The sequence below is a fragment of the Anopheles coluzzii genome, chromosome X, assembly GCF_943734685.1.
Source record: "Anopheles coluzzii chromosome X, AcolN3, whole genome shotgun sequence".
In the NCBI taxonomy this organism is placed as follows: domain Eukaryota; kingdom Metazoa; phylum Arthropoda; class Insecta; order Diptera; family Culicidae; genus Anopheles; species Anopheles coluzzii.
This window is the reverse complement of record NC_064669.1, coordinates 22,620,929-22,645,255: the sequence shown is the minus strand read 5'-3', so window position 1 is coordinate 22,645,255 and position 24,327 is coordinate 22,620,929. Positions and strand designations below refer to the sequence as shown.

The 24,327-nt window shown below is 42.1% G+C and overlaps 1 protein-coding gene across 3 annotated transcripts in view; it reads right to left on the bottom strand.

The window, feature by feature from the left end:
• Positions 1–958: 958 nt before the first annotated feature.
• LOC120949533 (uncharacterized) overlaps positions 959–24,327 on the bottom strand; it is a 184,827-nt gene continuing 161,458 nt past the window's right edge. For all 3 annotated transcript variants that reach the window (XM_040366905.2, XM_040366896.2, XM_040366913.2), the window contains exons 10-11: positions 8,965–9,720; positions 959–1,310 (exon numbers count right to left, since the gene is read on the bottom strand). In XM_040366905.2, coding sequence (XP_040222839.1) covers positions 9,530–9,720 — 191 coding nt within the window. In that variant the 3' untranslated portion in view covers positions 959–1,310; positions 8,965–9,529. The remainder of the gene's footprint in view (positions 1,311–8,964; positions 9,721–24,327) is intronic.

Sequence of the window (24,327 nt, the reverse complement as noted above, 5' to 3'; positions counted from 1 at the left end):
TGACAAATATTAGTTAAATTGAAACTATAAGTGAAGTAGGTCAGTATAAAAATCCTCTTTCATTTTAGCACAATTATATTGGCATTGAAAATTTGAGTTATAACAAATGTTGTTGGCTCTTCGATATCTTTTTGAATGAAACATACATTTTCTGAAAGATTTTCAACAGCCTTAAGATTAAAGTTTAAAATACATTAATGAACATCGAAGTTTCTTTTTTTAAGATTCACAGATTTCAAAGTTATTATGAGGAGCCATAGCACGGTCTGATTGTGTTTAAGGTGTCTATAAAATACTTAAACGTGTTTTCTCGCATATTTTAATAGCTTTAATTGTTATGAAATGCACACAAGTATCTGCATTTGTAATTATATGTAAGCAATATAAAAATATGTTTTATTGGTTTTTCCTTCGATATGAAAAAAGCACCTATAAATCATCCTACGGATGTACAAGCTATTGAACCGAATTGTGTCAGGAAATGCTCTTTTTATGCTATACCATTTGCTAACGAATACAGCACCTATGCTTTTGTTCTTGGAAATAGGGATTTTGAAAGTACGACACAACCGTCAATATAACAGTCACACTAGCTAATAATTAATTTACACCATGAACTACAAAAAAAGCTGCGTTCTAAACTAAGAATAATCTCTAGGTCAGCAAACGTAAAACACTAACTGTATCTTTTCTATCTATTGTTAATGTTGGGTGTTCTAAATGAATATGATCTCCAAGGATGTTAACCCAACATTCAATTCGATAAATTTTGTTCTATATTTATAAAGAAATGGATAAAGATGCGTTAGATGTTTGATACACACAGATTTTTAACATACCTATATATATATATATATGTTATATATATATATATATATATATATATATATATATATATATTAACAAATTATACACATATACATTTACAAATACACATATTCATTTGTATAGTATATGTTTCAAGTTGTCACACCTCAATTTAGAACTGTTGTCTCAAACATCAGATATAATAATCAGCGTATATGTGGTATTAAAAATGAGGTGGTATAATTTTTCTTTAAAAACGTAAAATATTTAATTTTACTTTTGTCTTATTATTATAACTAATATTTACCTTTCTTATACAAACGTATTCGTATTCAAAAGAACGTACATTACATTTATTGTGACACATGGGATTCAATTCAGTTTGTTTGTTGCTGCGTTAAATGTGAATCGATGTACAGAACATGTAAGAGATATAAATAAATATGTTTGGTGAAAAAAGTTTTCCACCACCACCAAATGTCTGAAGGCAGCATCAAGATATTCTGGGAATGAAAACAGGAGAAAAAACATTCATTTAGTATATAAAATTTATCAGCAATGGATTTCTTAATACGGATAAATCATAAAACGGTGTATTCAAGAAACGCTAGCATATATTACGAAAACCTTTAGAGCGTTGGTTCTCGATAGATTTGTAGAAATCTTATAATAATAAATAATAAAGTAAGGTTTATAGATTAGAATCGTAGATTACGATAGTTTATAAGAATAGAAAGAGGTGACAATGAAACTTTGTGTTGGAGCAACTGCTGGAGTCGAGCAGTTCGGAGCGGAGCGAAACAAATCCGTTCATTTTTTGAACTTGTTTACGCTGACATCACTAGCGGTTTAGATTTAATAAATAGATGACGAAAAGGCTTTTTCGTCCTCTTCTTCTCTGGCAAATCGTCGTTACAAGATTGGTTACTAATGGAAGCTTATAAAACAGAAAGAAACGCGCAAGACTTTATCCGAAATTCTCCTTCGAGTTAACATTGGTGCCGTGTGTTGCAACATCAACTGATCTTTGCCATAATCCTGATTGCCATAACAGAGCTGCCAACATCATCTGTTTGACAGATAAACAATGCGGTGTGACGCGCCTAAAGTGCGCATCGTTTTCTTCTTCCTTTTTTCTCTCACTTTGCTTTGAACTATGATCAGCGTTAAGACGTGAATAAACTCGATCCTATTATTTTGTATTGTGAACGCTCTGTAATCATTCATTTATTGTGCAAATACCTCTGCCCAACACCGTGACCAGGGTAGTGTCCGGATTAGTCGAGAATTTTTCGATAAAGTAAATGTTTTCTGCGCGCGCTTACGCTAACCCTTCTGTACACGCACTCGCATTGTTTGGCTGGCTTTACATTACGCTAATACCAATAACTAATCTTGTAAAATGTCCGTGCAATCGACGATTTTGGCGTCGAGAAGAACGATTTTGCTAACTATCTTGGGACGATATGAACAATTTAACCAAGATTACCAATCTGAGCGGGACTCGATTGAGGTTGAAACTCGAATAAACAAATTTGAGCAAATGTGTAAGGATTTGGAAAGCATTCATCAGCAGCTGGAAGAAAGTGCAACCAATGCTGAAGAAAGGACTTATAAAGCAACACTGCGCGAAGATTTTGAACCGCGACTCATAAGACTGCAAGCTGTTTTGAAGGAAAAATATAGGCAAATTCCTCGTAGCGAAGGGTCGCAGCATAGGGCTGGCAGCATGGACTACATTCAATGGCTAACCTTCCGCAACACCTATGAGTGTCTCATTCACGAAAAAAATGAGCTTTCCGACATACAGAAGTTTCACTACTTGCTCGCAGCCGTAAAAGGCGAAGCCGCACAGGTAATTGAGTCGATAACAATAAGCTCAAATAACTATACACTAGCTTGGAAAATGCTCACGGAAAGATACTCAAACGAATATATGCTCAAGAAACGTCACTTGCAGCCTATGTTTTGCATCGCAACGAAACGAAAGAAAGCGCAACGGCATCCCGCACAACAAAATCGAGCAGTTTTTGAGCTTGCCCGCTGCGCAAAGCGACGGAAGGCGTTATGGCGTTCTGAGAATTTTATCATGCCTTCCTTTTCTCTCCAACGGCAAATTTGTCGAGCAGCTCGTCGAGCTGCCCGTCCCTGGCTCCGCCTCATACCCCTCGCCTGAGCGCGCTGCCGAAGGTTTGGATGTGTTGGTGCGTTAGACGGCCAATCGCTGTCAGCCGTCGTCCGTGCTTTTTCCCTCCATAGCGCTATCTCTTTCTCGCGTGTGGACAATGCTCATGAGTTGCTGTGGCGCTTAAAAAACCGTTTATACACATTGCGGCGATGAAGTTGCATTTTTACAAATCAAACCAAAAAAGCGCAATGAGTTTAATCGATGCAATGTAAAAATGATTACGGAATCGCTAGCGCACGATGGAGGGTTTGCTGTGCAACGCGCAGAACCATAATTCGCTCTAACACGTTTCTAACACTAAGCTTTTGTTTTCGTCTGTTGTGGATTATATAGATATGCTAAGCATCCTGCGCATGTGTGTATGCAAAACTGTCGCCAAAAGTAATTTCTTCCGGAATGTTATGATCCATCGGTCAAAGAAAGGAAGGTGTTCATGAAAGGCGGAAAGACGAATTGAGGCCCCTGAGGAGGGGGTACTGACACACAGATGTTGGAAGATTGAACAGTATACTTAAATTGCCGGCGGATGGTGGAGAGGGGGGGTGGCCATGGAACCCCTACGATCATTGGTCACAGGCCCTAAAATTGTAGTCGCCATGGGGGGAGGGGAGGTGCAAATGGTTCTCCAGCCACGGAGCGCTAACGACCATCGTTCCCGGGGCCCTTGTCGCTAATAATCTGTCCACTGATAGACATACGGCATACTACAGACTAGAGATCTTCGGTGACCGCCTAGTCCGCCTACCGTTAGGTCAACCGCTGGTTCATGACGGTGGTTTTTTTTTATCGTGGAGGTGCATTCTTCCCCCTGCCTGCAGCGTATGCATCGGGCAGGAGACAGTGTGGCAGTATGCAAGTTGCACGCTGGATAGGAGCGGTCCCGCGGCACCGCTATCGTTCCGCACATCTTAACAGCATGCCCGTCGTGGGTTCTAACCGCGTATGAACCGTCCACCGGAGCAAGGTGTTAGTCACCGGCTCCGGCTACGTGGTACTCAAGTCCTGAAAAGGCCGACATGATTGCGTTGGCTATAACGCCAATAATAATAGAAGTAATAATAAAAAGAACTTAGCGTAGCAGTCCACACCCGGGTAAGAGTTTGTTTTGACTTTGTTGCTGCCAGGCTACCGCTGTGGCGCGACAAATGCACGGAATGCACTCGACCAAAACATGAACCTACCGATCCGAACCCATTCCAAGGCATTGCCGGTCCATCGGCGTCATGATAACTACACCAAACCAACAAGCCACCAGATTCTGGACGGACAGGTGCCGCACCATACGCGCACCGTAATAAACAAATCCAAAATCCTTTTTTTGTATGGATTCAATTCAAAATATTGTTTCCACTTGCGTCCGCTAGCTGAATTAGAAATAAATGTGCAACAAATCACACGCACGTTTGCTTAAATCATGTGTCTTTTTAATACCCTCAACAGCAGAGCCGATTGCAAAGATGCCAATGCCAATTGTTGTGTTGTCTCTCAGGTAGCGAGATCGAAAATGCGTGGTATTTTGTTGCCGCAGCGGATGAAAATGTACGCATCAGAATCAAATAGTTTTGGGGTTTCCAAACGCACGCACACACACAAACACACAAACACGCGCGCGCAAACTCACACACACACGCGCACACACACACACACACACACACACACACACACACACACACACACACACACACACACACACGCGCGCGCGCGCACACACATGCATGAACGCGCACACGCCAGCACGCACGCACGCACACACACACGCACGTACGCGCGCCTGCGAGCATGAAAGCGCGCACGCCAGCACGCACCCACGAAAGCGCGCTCGCGAGCACGCACCCCCGAAGTCGCGCAAGCACGCACTACACCCCCCCCCTTCTCATGATCCCCCCCTCCACTCATGATCGATTACGACTACCTTATCGGTAGAACGGTTGGTTCAGCTTTCTTGTAGCATCCTCATCCCTAGCGCCGGGCGGGGTGGGGGATCGCGACATGATAGAGTGAACGATCACTTTCCCCGCGCTGTGTGTGTGTGTGACGAGACCCAAAAACTCGAGACGGATTTCGGCACATTAAAAAAATATTTTATTGCCACTATACATCGTGGTACATGATGCTTAGAAGGTCGTTGAAGCATCAAACATGCTCAAATAAAAAAATATTAGATTAGTGTTAGACGTTCTCCTACGCTTGTTTTAAATAGGCTTCTTCACCCTCAATTGGCAGGGGCATCGAATGGTCTCATCAGCAGCGGCACGAAATAAAATAAACCATCAATACACCGATAACACTTTGAATCCCAATCCAGCTTCTGCCACAGCGTCTCAAGGTCACACACAAATTAATAAATGCTAACACCCACCGATAACAATACACAACCGCAATGCACATATATGAACCAACGCATACACCGCAACAGCCAATCAGCTGGCGGCGGAAGGCACGGGCTGAAGCGCAAGTAAGGCAAGGCATGGCGAGGGAGGGAGGAGAAGCGGACGAAAAAATGGGCGCCAATTTTTTTAAAATTTTTGACCGTTTTTTTTGCTCCGCCGCCATAAACAGTTCGTCCATTTCGCCAGCAGATGGCGCTAAACTTGCTCGACCCAGCGCAGGAATCGCTGAAGTCCAGCGCGGGAGACCAGGCCAAATCTGCGCTGGCCAGCCAAAAATTTAAAAATATTGGCGCCCATTTTTTCGTCCGCTGCTTCTACCTCCCTCACCCTGCCTTGCCTTACTTACGCTTCTGCCCGTGCCTTCCGCCGCCGCTGATTGGCTGTTGTGGTGTATGCGTTGATACTCATATGTGCATTGCGGTTGTGTATTGTTATCGGTGGGAGTTAGCATTTATTAATTTGTGTGTGACCTTGAGACGCTGTGGGAGACGCTGGATTGGGATTTAAAGTGTTATCGGTGTATTGATGGTTTATTTTATTTCGTGCCGCTGCTGATGAGACCATTCGATGCCCTGCCAGTTGAGGGTGAAGAAGCCTATTTAAAACAAGCGTAGGAGAACGTCTAACACTAATATAATATTTTTTTTTAATTTGAACATGTTTGATGCTTCAACGACCTTGTAAGCATCATGTAGCACAGTGTATAGTGGCAATCAAATAATTTTTTTAATGTGCCGAAATCTGTCTCGCGTTTTCGGGTCTCGTCACACACACGCACACACACAGCGCGGGGAAAGTGACCGTTCACTCTATCATGTCGCAATTCCCCACCCCACCCGGCGCTAGGGATGAGGATGCGCTATATGATAGCTGAAGATTGCGGAAGGGGAGGGGGGGTTTGGTGGAGGGTGCGTGCTTGCGTGCGCGCTTTCTTAGGTGCGTTCTCGCGTGCGCGCGTTCGTAGGTGTCTTATCGCGTGCGCGCGCGCGTGTGTGTGAGTGAGTTTGCGCGCGCGTGTTTGTGTGTGTGCGTGTGTTTGGAAACCCCAAAACTATTTGATTCTGATGCGTACATTTTCATCCGCTGCGGCTACAAAGTCCCTGCATTTTCGATCTCGCTACCTGAGAGACAACACAACTATCGGATTGGAACCATCATCTTTGCGATCGGCTCTGCTGTTGGGGGTATTAAAAAGACACACGATCTAAGCAAACGTGCGTATGATATGTTGCACATTTATTTCCAATTCAGCTAGCGGACGCAAGTGGAAACAACATTTTGAATTGAATCCATACAAAAGAGGATTCTGGATTTGTTTATTACGGTGCGCGTATGATGCTGCACCTGTCCGTCCAGAATCTGGTGGCTTGTTGGTTTGGAGTAGTTATCATGACGCCGATTGACCGGCAATGCCTTGGAATGGGTTCGGATCGGTAGGTTCATGTTTTGGTCGAGTGCATTCCGTGCATTTGTCGCGTCACAGCGGTAAACCCGGCAGCACCAAAGTCAAAACAAAAACCTTCCCCGAGTGTGGACTGCTATGCTAAGTTCTTCTTCTTATTATTATTCTTATTATTGGCGTAATAGCCAACGCGATCATGCCGGTCTATTCAGGACTTGAGTACCACGTAGCCAGATAGTCAGCCGTTGCTACGGCGGACGGTTCATACGCGATTAGAACCCATGACGGGCATGCAGATGTCCGGAATGATGGCGGTGCCGCGGGCTCGCTCCTATCCAGTGTGCAACTTGCATACTGCCACACTGTCTCCTGCCCGGTGCATACGCAGCAGGCAGGGGGAAGGATGCACCTCCACCATAAAAAAAAAACACCGTCATGAACCAGCGGTGGATCTAACGGTAGGCGGACTAGGCGGTCACCGAAGATCTCTAGTCTGTAGTATGCCGTATGTATACTGTTCAATCTTCCAACAGCTGTGTGTCAGTACCCCCTCCTCAGGGGCCTCAATTCGTCTTTCCGCCTGTCATGAACACCTTCCTTTCTTTGACCGATGGATCATAACATTCCGGAAGAAATTACATTTGGCGACAGTTTTGCATACACCCATGCGCAGGATGTTTAGCATATCTATGTAATCCACAATAGACGAAAGCAAAAGCTTAGTGTTAGAAACGTGTTAGAGCGAATTATGGTTCTGCGCGTTGCACAGCAAACCCTCCATCGTGCGCTAGCGATTCCGTAGTCATTTTTACATTGCATCGATTAAACTCATTGCGCTTTTTTGGTTTGATTTGTAAAAATGCAACTTCATCGCCGCAATGTGTATAAACGGTTTTTTAAGCGCCACAGCAACTCATGAGCATTGACCACACGCGAGAAAGAGATAGCGCTATGGAGGGAAAAAGCACGGACGACGGCTGACAGCGATTGGCCGTCTAACGCACCAACACATCCAAACCTTCGACAGCGTGCTCAGGCGAGGGGTATGAGGCGGAGCCAGGGACGGGCAGCTCGACGAGCTGCTCGACAAATTTTCCGTTGGAGAGAAAAGGAAGGCATGATAAAATTCTCAGAACGCCATAACGCCTTCTGTCGCTTTGCGCAGCGGGTTAATTATACTGCTCGATTTTTTTTCCCATGTTTGCCTATATGCGATATCGAGCAGTCGTTAACTGTTTTGACGATCGTTTATTTTAACAGGAATGAACAACAAATGAACTCGGTTAAACCAAAATGAATTTTAAACGACTGTTAAAATGTGTTCATTTATTCGCGATGCCGGCTCATGGCTGTGAAATATTTCGCATTCAAAATTGTTGCAAATTTATGAATGAAATATTTCGAAATTGTCAGCGCTGAAATTTTTGGATTGAACTTTTTGGATTGAAATTTTTCTTCGATCGGAATCCAAGCGTTTTCCTTGCCATTTCTGCTCGCTTTTTCGATCGCTTTTGGCGGAAATTGGTTGCAAAGGCAAAGAGGCAAAGAGTGGGATATTGTATCGTGGTGTGCGTAAAAACCTAGAGGTAAGTGGAGAAACGGTGTGAAATACAAGGATGCGAGAGCGCGTTTTGGTTTCTACACATTTTTGACACTAACACTGAAGAATGAGAGCACACAGAGGAACTTTCGGTACAGCAGTGCAAGCGAGACACCGACATCAGCACAGCGCTGCGAGCAGATCAAACTGAGCGAGCTGGCCGAAAATGAACGCACACATTTACACATTTGTAACTGTGTTAGTGTAAAAAATGTGTAGAAACCAAAACGCGCTCTCGCCTCCGTGTATCTCACACCGATTCTCCGCCTTACTATAGATTTTTACACACATCATGATAAAATATCCCGCTCGTTGTTTGTAGGGGATGCTTTAAAATAGACAGCGTCGTCTTCAGCATATTTAACCGCTACGCTATAGAGTGTTTCTGTTCGTTGAGAAGTTTGTTTGGGAATAGTGTAATACTCACGAGTGAAAGCAAACCGAAGCAAAGGATAGAGTGAGAAATACGATTGCAAAGTCTTATTGAGTAAGAAAAAAAAATAAAAAATACAGAAGGTTTAAAAGCTTTACACACTTTGCAATAGAAATAGTTATTTCAATACAAGTTTTCACCTACCTTGAATATGAAAATGTGTTACATACTGCGATTAACTCCTGCGTGCGCAATTCTGTTCGTTGTTCATTGTGATTCTTTTTCAAACGTTTATTGGCTGATGGTTGATAGAACATTTCCATATTATCGCATTCCTTTCAATAGTCTACACTGTTATCAACTTGCACTGCTTCACTTTTTTATTTGGTTTTGGGAGCTTCTCACAGCCTCATTTGTTCGATCCGAACGTTGCGTATTTTACAAGGAAATAGCAATGTTACTGCAATTTGTTTCTTTTCGGAAAAGTGTTGAAAAGAGCATTGCACATGTTAAACCGAAGAAAATAAACCGTATGAATATGCTTCTAGCGGCCAGTTTTTGTTAGTTTTCAGTCGCATATTTTTTTTTACTTTACTTAACACATGTGTCGTGCTTGTTTAACACACGATATTGTTTTTTTCACTTCGCTTCAAACGAGCAAAAATGAAACACTTGAATCGTATCGTGAAAAATAAACACAGAATATAATCATATCAACTTTCACGGGTTCGATCACTCATTCATGGTTATATTAATTAAATAGAGAGGTTTACACAAACAGAGCAGTTATGCAACAATTAGCAATGCATAGGACTAACAGAACGCTGCCTACAGCAACTACTAAATGAATGCGGAATGGAACCGAAAATAAACTGTTTTTCGTCGCTCCAGAATTACCGAAAGCAGCCATACCACTCATTGATGGTTGTGGTGATGTTTGATCGTTTTGTTCGATGTCAACTGTAAATAGAAGATGAAAAAGATAGGTTTTATTTCATTTGGGTAAATTTCATGTAAATGTACCGATAGTGATGCAATTTGTAGTGAAACAGTTGTGTTTTAATGGATCTAAAGTGTCTGGAAGGACAATTTCTGAACATTTTAACACGTAGCAATTGGAATATGTTTTATGTTCGCAATCACAACTATTTTTACCATGAAACACATCAAATTTTCGAAAAAATACATATTTTTATGACTGCTTCGTTGTACCTTTAATGGTTGTATGGTTCCTATAGTCGTTGTATTGTGTTCCTATAGTGATGGTAAACAAAGATCTCTCAAAAATAATGTATAATTTGTTTATTTGTAAATGTTAAGTGATTGGCCATCATTCGCCTTACCACTAATCTTATAACCTAAACTTATAGTAACATAAAGCATCACGTTACAATGTAACATCAGCACAAAATAAATAACAAAGAGTATCACAGGAAGAAAAACAGGTTAACTTAGGGAATTCCAGTCAAAAGAGTCATAGTGCGCATTAAATCTGATAGCCATCACAGTCAAAGGTTCATTATCGCTATATGCACGTCTAGTTTGGTCAACTCTTAGTAGCGCATAGTTTCTTAAAATACGAGCAGGTACGTGGAAATTAACTCTAGCTAAAAGGTCCGGTGAATCTATCTCTCCTAGCATGATTTTTTTTTTCATGAACAAGATTTGCGCCGTTTCGCGACGAGTAGCGAGAGACTCGAGTCCAAAAATTAAACACCGGGCAATATAACTATCTGTTCGCTCTATCAATAATTTCGTTATGGTGCACATGAAAGTCAAGTTTACGGTCAAGAGTAACTCCTAAGTCTTTTACAGCACTGTGTCGTTGTAATTGTGTACCGGAGATGCAGTAGTTAAACACTGGGGCCCTTCACGATTCTAGTCAGTTTTTTGTATGGAGTTTGACAGTTGGAGGCTGAAATCATGTAAACACTCCATACAAAACCACACAAAAAACTAGCCTGCGATTTTCAGTCTAGATTATTCTAGCCTCAAAGTTAGAATTAAATTCGAGTACCTGCTCGAAAACACGGTGTTGTTTACATTTACCCCAAGGTGCATTAAAGAGATCACGTGGTGGAATCTAGAATCAAAGTGTATGTAGTCCAGGTGGTCTCATAGAATATTTTTTAAAACCAAATTTGAATATCACTTTTGATAGCATCGGTGAAAACTTTTGTTCAAACAAGCTTTCTAGAGGCTTGACGAATACTCAAAACACTATTAAAATCTTAATTCAGAAACAGGAGCGATAAAAATCAGCCTTCTAAATTCATACACCTTGGGATAAGCCCACCTGTATATTATACTCACATAGATAGCTGATCGAAAACTGCTATACAATGCAAACAGCTGAAAGACTGAAATTTCAGCCTACCAACTTACAACGGAAAGGGCCCCACTATTGGACAATTAGAACGGTGAAACGACATGGACGAACATTTATCAACAGAAATTTGTAGGTCGTTGTTCAGACACCAGGTAACGTCATTGAAAAATAGAGAAAACAGCAAGAGTCCAAGGTTACTACCCTGTGGCACGCCTCAACAACTCACGAATTTCCTAGATGTCATACTTTCAACTTTGACGCGACATTGACGATTGGTGAGGTAAGATTCGAACCACTCCACTAAAGGGGTAGAGAATCCAAGACGAGCAAGCTTCGCCAACAGCAAGCGATGATTCAGCCGATCAAAGGCAGCCTTAAGGTCGGTATAGATGACATCCATCTGGGCTCCCGAAGCGAATGCAGCATGGCAGTGAGATACAAACTCCACCAAATTGGTGGTCACACTGCGGCGAGGGAAGAACCCGTGTTGGCGTGTTGATATCAGCGAACGGCAACAGTTCAAGAGCGAGTTCTGGATGACAACTTCAAAAACCTTAGCGCCTGCAGGCAAAGTAGTAATGCCACGGTAGTTTTCCACTAAGCTCTTATTCCCCTTTTATGCACAGGAAACATGTAGGACGATTTCCATGCCGCTGGAAACATACGCTGATTGAGCGAGAGTGTGAAGATACGAGCCAGAGGTCCGGCCAAAACTTCGGTGCATTTGGCAAGAACTGCGGTTGGAATACCATCAGGTCCAGGGTTGTAGGATGATTTGACCTGCTTTAGCGCCTTTAGCACAGAATCTCTGGAGATGTTTATGTCACGCACATGAACATCGACAGCGTCGGATGGCACGTTGTTGAGAGAAGCATCCAATGAGAAGCCAGGAGCTTCAGTGGCAAACGGACTCATGAAACGATCGGCAAATAAATTGCAGGTTTCCTCTTTGGTACACGAAGTTATTCCATTAAAGGAAACTATAGCTGGCAAGGAGCTGTTTTTCCGTTTTGTGTCGACATACCTCCAAAATGTTTTCGGTTTTCTTCTTAAGCTGAACTGTATACGAATCAAAAACCGAGAGTGAAGTTGTCTATTATAGCTTCTATATACATTGTATGCAGCGATGAACCGCAATCTCGATTGTTGTGTTCCACTGTTTTTGTAAAACCGATAGCAGGAAGATTTGTTTCGTTTTAAGCGGCGTAATTGAGCATTACCCCACGGTGGACCCTGTCGTGGACGTTTTATAGGGCAACAGGCACATAAATGTTCCATAAATTTCCGATTGAACATATCGAGTGCATGGTTTATGTTTGGGATTGAAATGCGCCAAATGTAGGCAATTTGTTGTGCACGTGAATTAAGGCATAAACCCAATAGCAGCGCCATCTCGAGGCAATGACACAATTACTCCCAACTTCACAGTAGCGCCATCTGCGTGATTAGTTATGCATATCGTAGGGTCACAGGGTGATGATATTGGCTAATAATTAGGAAACATTTGTATGTCCACGGAAAGAGGGGAAATTAAACCAGCGTACAAACCACTGTCGTACAGCGTATTAAGCTCGCCAGGCTCCGGTGGGCTGGCCATGTTGTACGCATGGAAACGGACGACCCAGCTCGTAAAGTCTTTTTAGGCCGTCCACAAGGATAGAGGAGGCGTGGTAGGCCCAAATTAAGGTGGCAAGATGGCGTGGAGGCGTCCGCCATTAAGGCCGGGATAACGGACTGGCAGACGAAGGCGCGAGACCGTGAGCGGTTTCGGACACTCCTGAGGCAGGCCAAGACCGCAAAGCGGTTGTAGCGCCGAATAAGTAAGTAAGTAAAGTACAAACCAAAAAAGGTAAACATCGCTAACGGAATTCAGTTAACAGCACAGATTTTGGAGCCAGAATTTAATTCTACATCTTCATATCACCTTGCTAGCAAATCTTGCATAGTCCTTGGCGGGTAACTCTTGCTTGACACTTGTTAGCGTTCTCCGGTGAATATGGTAACTGTGCTGATTTTTGCTCCCTTGGAAAACTCGAGTCGCGAGTTTTAACTATCTAGTGTGGGGCGCAATCCTACACAGTTTACTTCGGGGTTTCCATCAAGGAATGACCAGTCAGAGGATTGCAGTAAATCATTTAGAATCAAAAAGTTAGTGCAACTGTAGTCGAACATGCCTGATTCTTGATGTGATGTTGTATGATGTTCTGCTTTGGCCAAGCCGTTCGGCAGGCACAGCTCTATAGGCGGATGATAGCAATCAATAGCAACTATGGGGAAGGCTGTTATTGCCGGTGGAGAGCATTGTTACAGGATATCGTCGCAAACAAAGATCAAATCGAGGTATTTATTCGACGCATTATGAATTTTGTTAATCTGGTACAGTCCGTTGCTATTCATACAATCAAGAAGAAGGCGACAGTTGTCCGTGATCTTCGAGATTTCGTAGTCAGCTTGGAGCATAAGTGGATTTGTTTCATCGGGTATCCAATTCAGGTTTGACAAATTGAAGTCCCCGAATAACAAACACATTTCATTAGCTTTACACGCTACGTCGTCAATAGTTGAACAGATTGTGTGAATAACCGACATGTTATTTGCCATGTCAGGAGGAATATACATTGCGCCGATAACATACGTTTACTTAATGCTGTAAATCTTTAACCAAGGTTGCTCGACAGTGTCTGATGTAGAACATAAGAGTACTCGCAAATGTGAGGCGACAGCTATGAGAACCCCACCACCTTTGGTTTTCCTACTATTTCTGTCATTACGGTCCTTTCTGAAGACGATATAATGGTCCGGAAACAACTGTGACGAGTTAATAGAGGAGTCCAACCATGTTTCAGTGAGGATAATGACGTCGTAATGAGTAGTAGAAACATAATCGAATACCTCATAACATTTAGCTTTTAGTCCTCTAACATTTTGATATAAAAATAACAAATCGTCAGTATAATTTAAGGAGGAACCCCTGCAGGAATGACATGACCGTCATGCGTTTGTGTGAGTGTTGGATCTGTACTGTAGCAATAGTGCTGGTGATATTGCGTAGTGTTTGGTTCACGATCGTTAAGTAGCGTGCACGAGATGCCGTTACTAAGGACTGCTTCAGTGGTGGTAAAGTTGTTTGTTGTTGGAGGAACAATCATCAGGTGAGTGCGTAATCAACAAAAGTTTCGGCGTTATTTGGCTCATATGCGGTGCTCAGCTGATTAGCGAGCGTGCGAGTGTGCGTGATGTGTGTGAATTGTTTATCGGTGTTGATAATTAGTGGGTTTGCGGTGTGGGTGAAGTGCGTGGAGTGTGTGCTGAAAGTATTGTGTGATCCAACAGCTGTGGTGGTCGAATATCCTGCGCTGTAGATAGGGTTGTAGGTGTTGAAAGTCTCATTGGCGGTAGACGAAAATTTTCACCTGGTTGTTGAGCTCGGTAGTCGACAAATTCACGCACCGATAGACCAAGCGTTCACGTTGAGTAAGAGGCACTAACACCTTAAACGATAGCAATGAGAGTGTTGCTGTGTTTGTGCCTTGTCGTATAGGGCAATATGCAGTGACATCCTCAATGGACAAAGCTTGTTAGACCATTTGCACTATTTGGTCACTGGACGTATCCGGAGCGAGCCGGGAAATATACAATGCGCACTTTTGTACTGTAGACTGAGCGGGGACTATTTTGATCCGAAATGTAGTTGTATCTTTGTTTGTGCCTGTGATCATGGGTGGAGCTCGATTTTTGCGATACATATCATCAATCGGCTTATTATGTTGGTTCTGGTTGTTATTCTTTTGGGTGTTGATGGTTCTGGCGCCAAATGTAAACAACGTATGGTTGTCAGTAGCGACATCCGAGAACAAACGTTTTGACCGGTTTATGCGACGAATTTTAGCGGGGGGGTGGCTACTTCATGGAGTTTTTAGATCGAGCTGGCTCATCCGTGCAAACCAAGTTTTAATTTCATTAGTCAATGGCTCCATAACGGTCTTGATGCTTTCGGCGACTGTTGTTATTGCCTTCTGGAAACCAGATTGCATGGCTGCGTCTTTTACGAACTTGGTGCGCGGATTCATAAATACGTTGTTGCAACCAATACAAAACCAGTGTAATTGTTTATATTCCGCAATGCGCAGGAACAGATCAGCAGGAACCGAAGTGCAGCGCTGATGAAATGGAGAGTCGCACAGGCAGCAGCTGATAGATGCCTCCACAATTTCCATAGTGCAGGCGTTGCAAATACGGGCCATTGTACGGGAGCGGTGTAGGTTGTCGTTGCAGCAACAAGAGCGATGGCGGTTAGGACGCGCGAACTCAGATGCAATCCGAAAAACGAAATCTTCGCGAATTTTTTGGTCAGCAGAGATAAACGCACTATTGAAAGATAATGGAACGATGTTCTAAAATACTGTGATTATACAGAAACCGGAAAATAGTGTGATAAACAGCGCGATTTTCAAGAAAATATCTTGAGCAAACCGATGTCAGTCAAGGCCTGCCTTTGTACATACTAGTGAAGTGAGCTTGGCTTTTCGTGACTTATTGTTACCATAGCAGGATAGTCAGTCCTACGTATGGGGGCACGGTCCATTCGGGGCTTGAACCCATGACGCGCATGTTGTTATGTCGTACGAGTTGACGACTGTACCACCAGACCAACTCATCGAATGTCAAAAATATCATCGAAAAAATCTAAAATGACCTGTTTTAATAAGATTTCATAACTACAACCACTATAGGAGCATGTCTGTTTTGTGTACCTGTAATGGCACTATGGTAAAAAACACTTCAAAATGCATAAATATGGCTAATAATTTTAGTAAAACAGTAACATTTCATAGCAGTAATGCTGAAAAACTATTAATTGCATGATTAAGTGGTAATTTAGAACGTTAACAGACATATGAGTCTCGTTATGAAATCCTACGGATTCAGGAAAAATGTTGACATAGTTCACAAAATAATGGATGTTTCGGTTACTAAGTAACGGAATTGCCCCAATTATCTTTTAAACCCTTTGTAACAGGCTAAAGAACATTTCACACTAACATAAATAACTTATTTACTTTTAATTTGCCGTATGCATTTTAGTCCAATACCACCACTATTAGTACGTTTACCCTGTTTGTATTTTTTGCAAAAATAATAGCTCGCGAAAGAAATGGTTTAAAATTAACAGTCGTTAAAAATTAATCAGAGTCGTTAAAAATTGTTAGAATTAGGCATCGCGAGCGCATTGAGTTCTTTTGTTGATTTCCGTCGTAAAAAAATGACTGTCAAGAGCGTATACGATACAAATTCACAGTTCTTTAATTATACTACTTGATTTCCCCCCCCGTGTTTGCCTATAAACGATATCGAGCAGTCATTAACTGTTTTGACGATCGTTTATTTTATCAGGAATGAACAACAAATGAACTCTGTTAAACCAAAATGAGCTTCCTGTTAAAATGTGTTCATTTATTCGCGATGCCAACTAGCAGTATGATATGTGCATATATGGGACACATTTTGGTAAACTTTTTCTGCGGTCGAGCAACAATTAAATGCCGCATATTGTATACCTTTTAAACTACACGGCAGAATTCTTTTTAATCATCATTCTGCTGCTGTATTCAACATGCACACCGACTCATTGAACGTATGCTGTGATTTGACCGTTTCCTACGAGACCAGGCGAGATCGATTCTTATCCGGACCATTCTCCAGGTATCAAGAGCCGAGGTATCAAAAGGTATCCGATAACGTGGTTTTAGAAAGATAAAGAAGCCGTTACAGCCTGGTCCATAAAGATAGAACCCTGGTGTTTTCAACGCACCTTGCACTTGTTTTACCACGTTACTTGTGTTTGTGTGTGTGTATGTGTGTGTGTGTGTGTGTGTGTGTGTGTGTGTGTGTGTGTGTGTGTGTGTGTGTGTGTGTGTGTGTGTGTGTGTGTCTGTGTGTGTGTGTGTGTGTCTGTGTGTGTGTGTGTGTGTGTGTGTGTGTGTGTGTGTGTGTGTGTGTGTGTGTGTGTGTGTGTGTGTGTGTGTGTGTGTGTGTGTGTGTGTGTGTGTGTGTGTGTGTGTGTGTGTGTGTGTGTGTTTGTGTTTGTGGGTGTGTGTGTGTGTGTGTGTGTGTGTGTGTGTGTGTGTGTGTGTGTGTGTGTGTGTGTGTGTGTGTGTGTGTGTGTGTGTGTGTGTGTGTGTGTGTGTGTGTGTGTGTGTGTGTGTGTGTGTGTGTGTGTGTGTGTGTGTGTGTGTGTGTGTGTGTGTGTGTGTGTGTGTGTGTGTGTGTGTGTGTGTGTGTGTGTGTGTGTGTGTGTGTGTGTGTGTGTGTGTGTGTGTGTGTGGTCGAAAGAGAGTGTGCTTTTTAATGTGTATTTGCAAGTGCGCGGGTTTGTGTCTGAAAAACGTAGCTTGCTATGGTTTCATATTGCATGGAAAGTATTCTGATAATGTGTGTTATCATGTGAGACAGCGTGCGTTTGCACTTGGATAAAAGCTAAAGTTTGCATCGACAGCAGCGCTTGTTCCTCGGAAGAAAACGCAGGTGTGCTGGTTGATTAATGTGCATACGCAGCGATGTGAAATGGACACGCGCACAACAGCAATGAACTCGGCATTCCCTTACAGGTGTTTCTCCAGTGCACGCCATAGAAATGCCTGCGTGCATCTCTGCGTTGCACGTTGTGTGCGCATGTTAAACTTTGTGCGTGCATTGAGCTGGCGCGCAGTTGTTCTTTTCAATGGGCGTTTTGTTTCATGAGCGCGGCAGTATTCGGTTCTCGATTTAAATGGGTAGACACTCACTCGCTTACTCATTGAAAGTTTTTATCCATACACTTTTTTTGCTGCTCTACAACGATGTAATTCATCACGTGTAGAAGCAGAACGCAGGCTGAGCACGGGATCAGCCGTGTCCAACTTTTTAACCAGCGCGTTCTTGACGGTCCAAGCAAGCAATGTTAGTAACAATGGGTCGAGGTAAACATTGTACCGATGAACAGCGCCATATAATAAAGCGAATGGCGGCTGCTGGCTTTAAGCGCAAAACGATCGAGTTCGTAATGGAACGATCGCGCACTTTTGTGGCAAACGCGCTTCGGACATCCGAAATGTGTTTGGACAACCAAAACGCGCTTGGACAACTGAAACGCGCTTGGACAACCGAAACGCGCAAGTGAACCGGACGTCCTCAGAAGACCACGGCGAAAGAAGACCGTAAAGTTGATAATAAATCGAAAAAACACTGATCGCGAGGGCGGTGGTTCTGCTTATTACATCAAAAACCTTACCCAAAACACAAAAAAACTACTAACAAATCTATACGAAACGACATACTTGTGAAACAAACACACACGAATACACATTCAAACATACATACACACACACACACATGCACACACACACACATGTTCACACACATACACACACATACACACACACAAACACAAACACACAAACCACACATAAACCTGTCCCAACAGGTGCATGCTGCGTTGAAAACACCAGGGTTCTATCTTTATGTCCGATACTGTATGTTGTTGTGTTGTGTACATATAGCACGACAACGAGGGGCAGCCAAAACCAACCAAGCCATCCATAGAATGCGGGGACGCGTGGAGCATGCAGCCAGTGGCGGATTAAGTGTATCGAGGCCCTATGCGGTAAGACTAGTTGAGGCCTCCTGTAAATGGTAAATGGTGTTTTAAGGGGATGGGGTGGGATGAATCCCTACCTGCAATCCCGATTGGATGGGAAGGAAGGAAGGAGGAGGTGGGAGTGGATTGGGCTGTGCATTATTAATAAATCATTAAATGGAAAGACAAAATGTGTTCAATGTAACCATCCCTCATTTAAATATTTGATATCCCATTGACTTTAACTAAGCATTGGTTGGCTTCACATGAGCGCACTAGTGCATTGAATGATATTTTGTTTGAATTGTTTGTTTTTTTTTTGCCAAAGCGCAACTATCTACATTAACAAACAACATAAAACCCGTACAAAGCATGCATTCAATAGATCCGGCAAATAGCTCCTAAGGCAAACCGATTCTTACATCCACACGAAAACTTGAGCGTTTATCAAATCCGGAATCTAACGACGGCTCTAGCTATCGCGCAATGCATCAAGCAGAAAAAACGGGAAGGAAAAAACAATAACCAAGTCAAGCGCTCACACATTCTCCAATACTGCTGGGAGAATGCAGGAGGTGAAGAAGTGACGTCTTTGAAAATGTATATGATCTGGTAGAACTGATAAAGAAGCCAGCAGACAAGCGATATCATCACCTCCTCCACCACTATCATATGAACAGCTGGTGTGATCGCAACTACCGTCTAGCTTGGAATGAGGGGGAGGACAATATTCATCTCTTTCCAGCCATCCATAAAATTTATTTTTGTGGCTGCTTCTACAACAACCCAGGGAGACCTCCACAATTTTTGCTTAAAAGCCGTCTAAAAACCTTCAATCGAGTAACCTCGCTTGGTCGAGTCCACACGACGTCCACACGCCGTCCTGAATCTTCAATTTTGAGGCCAAGGAATATACATGCATCCTTTTGCATGAACATACGAATCCGGAAAACAAAACAGCAGCTATAGAAAGCTGTTTTTATTAAAAACTGTTAACGTTTTCATTTTCACTTGGTAGCATCCTGCTGCTTAACACCTGTGTTACCAGCATTGAAAAAATGGATATTATTTATTAACCAAAGTTGTAGCTGCACGTGTAAACAACATCTGTACTCTTTCATCCATTTTTTTGCTCTGGTCTTTGTGTGATTGATGGTCTCTCCATGTTAGTGTTGTGGTATTGATGGTTCTCAGGGAAGAGCGGCCGCTGATAACCCTGTAACCATTCCAGCTATTGGCGATGATGAATATGCTAAGGCTAATGAAGTTACGGCGTGCAAGAGTATTATGGCAGCAGGCCGGGTTATTACGTCCTGCGTAGACTAATCGATCTGCTATTTGGTTTCCCTGAATATCTGTGTGACCAGGAATCCAGCAGAATGTGACTTGGGGTGAATTCGGTATATTGCATAGTTGTTGGATGTTGGGGTCACTGGTGGTTCCAGATGCAAGTGCTTGAAGGACACTTGCTTCTTCTTCTTCTTTTTGGCTCAACAACCGTTATCAGTCAAGGCCTGCCTGTACCACTTGTGGGCTTGGCTTTCAGTGACTTATTGATGACCCCCCATAGGAAGATAGTCAGTTCTACGTATGGCGGCACGGTCCATTTGGGGCTTGAATCCATGACGGGCAAGTTGTTAAGTCATACGAATTGACAACTGAACTGCGATACGTTGGGTTTGTCTCTGCGTAGGCCTTCGTCAGCAGGAATAACCCGGGCTATTGCTTCTGCGGTAAGGATTGAATTATGGTCTAATAGCCGGATGGCGCTATTGTCGATGCTGCAGTAGATTCTACACCCCGTGGAACCATTTTGTACTGATTCGTCAGTGAAGAACAGATGATGGTTATGGTATTTTTGCTGAACAAGTTCAGCAAAATGACGATTGGCAATGAGACTGTTGCAACCAGCCCGATTACTATTGTAATTTTGTTCGAAATCGTCAATGGGTGCAAGGGGCCTGGAATCAGATATGAATTTATGGCTTAGAAAATGAAATGAAAAGGTATGTGTTGCAGATGTATCATAAAAGTATTTTACTAAAGCTTCAGGTATTTCTGTATTGAATGGAGAATGGATATAATCGAGAATGGAGTTTAAGTTTGGTATGGTCATTTTTTCTTGTAAAGCGACTAGAGCTAAAGAGCAGAAATGTGTTGAGCGACAAACAGCACGCTGACAGAATTGGCAGTGGTACAGAGACTTATTTCGCTTGTTTAGAAAACGTTCTCAATGAGGCCAAAAATAAAAATTATCACACTGATTGTGCAGTAGTTGACCTAACAAAGGCCTTCGATCGTACCTGGCGTCCGGCGATCCTTGAGCTATTGAAGAAATGGGGATTTGGAGGAAGTCTAACGCGCTTTGTAAAAAGTTTCCTAACAGACCGGACCTGTAAAGTACTGATTGGAGCATATATCCCTAACATCAAGGTTTTGGAGAACGGTGTCCCTCAAGGTGCTATATTATCACCTACGCTTTTTCTAATAAGCACGGAGTCTTTATTACGAACGATACCTACTAATATAGACTCATTCATTTATGCTGATGACATAATACTAATTACTTCAGACAAATCAGAAACAAAAAAGAGAACCAAACTACAAAAAGCACTCAATAAACTTCATCGTTGGTGTTGCTTGACAGGTCATGCATCAACAACAAAAAGTAAAATTCTACATGTATGCAATAACTCACATAAAAGGGCAAATAAACATATAAAAATTAAATCAGATATCATTCCAAACACAAGAGCAGTCAAAATTTTAGGAGATATCATTGACAACTCCGACAACACTTTCTCTACGTTAAAAAAAATGATCAAAAGCACATTAAACATTCTTCATATGTTAGGTTGAGGAAATTCTTCATATGTTAGGTTGAGGTTGAGGACATTCTTCATATGTTAGGTTGAGGAAATGAGAGATCGGCAAGATGCACACTTCTTACTATTTTTAACAGTTGGTTTGTTCCAAAATTATTGTACGGCATTCAATTCAATACCATGGACGACGCCAACTATGGCTGCAAGCTAGCCCCAATGTATCACTCTGCTATGAAAAAAATTACAGGAGCTATAATCACTAGCCCAAACACCGCAGTACTTTGTGAAAGTAGACAACTACCTCTCGATCATGTTGTAGTCCTTAAATTAGTAAACCTAGCTGGCAGACTCATTGAAAAAGGAATCGAAGCAAATCCTTTTGTAGATAGAGCCAACAAGGTGTTAAAACAACTAACAGGTCACAGCATGTCCAACATAGCTAAACTCACAAGCTGTTCGACTAGACCTTGGTACCACAAAATCCCCACAATCGACTTGACATTGCAAAAACTAAGCAAACACGAAAAAAAAATAGTACAAAGCTATCAAAAGGTCATCGCCAACAAATAAAAATATATAATAAAAATTATACTGATGGCTCGGTCTACAATAGTTCTGCTGGCTGTGGCATAACATCGCCAAATGCTCACTGTAGTATTAAGCTTTCGGAGAATATATCAATATGCTCAGCAAAGGCTATTGCTATTATGATAGCAACTGAAGAAGCGACCGTAAATGACAGACCTAACGTTATTTTCACAGATAGCGCTAGTGTTCTGAAAACATTTCAGAAAGGATCCATATGAAACCCTTATATACAATCTATCGAATCATTATCAAAAGACAGGTCAATCGAATTCTATTGGATACCAGGACATAAAGGCATTGCAGGAAATGAAGTAGCTGTCCGTCTTGTGAATGAAGGTAGAATGATCAAAGATCATGTATATGGAACTATCTCCAGAAGTGATGCATCCTTGTGGTGGAAAGGATGAATAAATCAGAGCTGGCAAAACATATGGAACAAATCACCCGCTACCAACCTTAAAAAATAAAACAAACTATGGCACCTTGGAATGAACCACTAGATCATAGCGATTAAAAAGTGTTAGCAAAATTAAGAATTGGACACCCCCGACTTACGCACACGTACAAACTTAAAAAGGAATCACCGTTAATCTAACCATTTTGTAGATGTGATACAACGGTGGAACACATATTAATGGATTGTTTTGGATATTCCGCAGAAAGGAAGAGACACAGACTTGGAGAGCATTTGAAAATTGTACTTTCCAACAATTACAATTAAATTGAAAAACTTTTGAATTTTTTAAAGGACACATATCTTTAGAAATAAGTATAGGAATAAATATAAAGATAAAGTTAAAGATAAAAATATTTATAAAAACATAATTTAAATGAAAAAAGCATTAGAATTAACAAACATTTTCACCTTTCACCATTACCATAAGAACTCTTGATTTTTATTTCTTATTGAACTTTTACATCTTTTTTTATCTCAAACAGTATTAGTGGTTTCTGAATTGTAAATTCAGGCAAATGCTAAAAAGCCTTGTAAAAAAATAAAACAACAACAACACCTTAAGCGAGAGTGAGCCGTTGTTGAACTGCGCTCTGTTTATGTAATCTGGCATCGCAAAAGAAATGGTTTGAAATTAACAGTCGTTAAAAAATAATGAGATTCGTTAAAAATTGCTAGAATTTGGCATCGCGAAAGCATTGAGTTCATTTGTTAATTTTAACGACTGGTCCTATACCGCCGTTAAACAAACGACTGTCAAGAGCAACAAATGAACTCATTTAAATCAAAATGAACTTTAAACGACTGTTAAAAAGAATTCATTTATTCGCGCTACCGGCTATTAACAACACTTTCAAGCACTGCACTGCTTGGACATTTTGGGTCAGTCAAGGAGCGTGAGAGAAAACACGTCTGCACTCTTGAGCTGTCACGAGAAGAATGATTAGTTTTCAGTTACTTATTGATTACCCATAGCAGGATAGTCACTCCTACTATCCTAAGTAGGTCGTTTCGGATAGTTTTGTTAGTAGTTTTTCTGTGTTTTGGGTAAGGTTTTTGATGTAATAAGCAGGACCACTGCCCTCGCGATCAGTGTTTTTCGATATATTAACAATTATACGGTCTTCTTTCGCCGTGGTCTTCTGAAGACGTCCGGTTGACTTGCGCGTTTCGGTTGTCCAAGCGCGTTTTGGTTGTCCAAACACATTTCGGTTGTCCGAAGCGCGTTTGCCACAAAAGTGCGCGATCGTTCCATTACAAACTCGATCGTTTTGCGCTTAATGCCAGCAGCCGTCATTCGCTTAATGATATGGCGCTGATAATCGGTAAAATGTTTACCTCGACCCATTGTTACTAACATTGCTTGTTTGGACCGTCAAGAACGCGCTGGGTAAAAACATGGACACGGCTGATCCCGTGCTCTGCCTGCGTTCTACTTCTATACGCGATGAATTACATCGTTGTCGAGCAGCGAAAACATCGCATGGATAAAAACTATCAACGAGTACGCGAGTAAGCGTCTTCCCTTCAAAATCGAGAACAGAATACTGCCGCGCTCATGAAACAAAACGCACATTGAAAAGAAGACCTGCGCGCCAGCTCAATGCACGCACAAAAGTTTCCCATGCGCACACAACGTGCAACGCAGAGATGCACGAAGGCCTTTCAATGGCGTGCACTGGAGCACCACCTGTGAGGGAATGCCGAGTTCATTGCTATTGTGCGCGTGTCCATTTCGCATCGCTGCGCATGCACA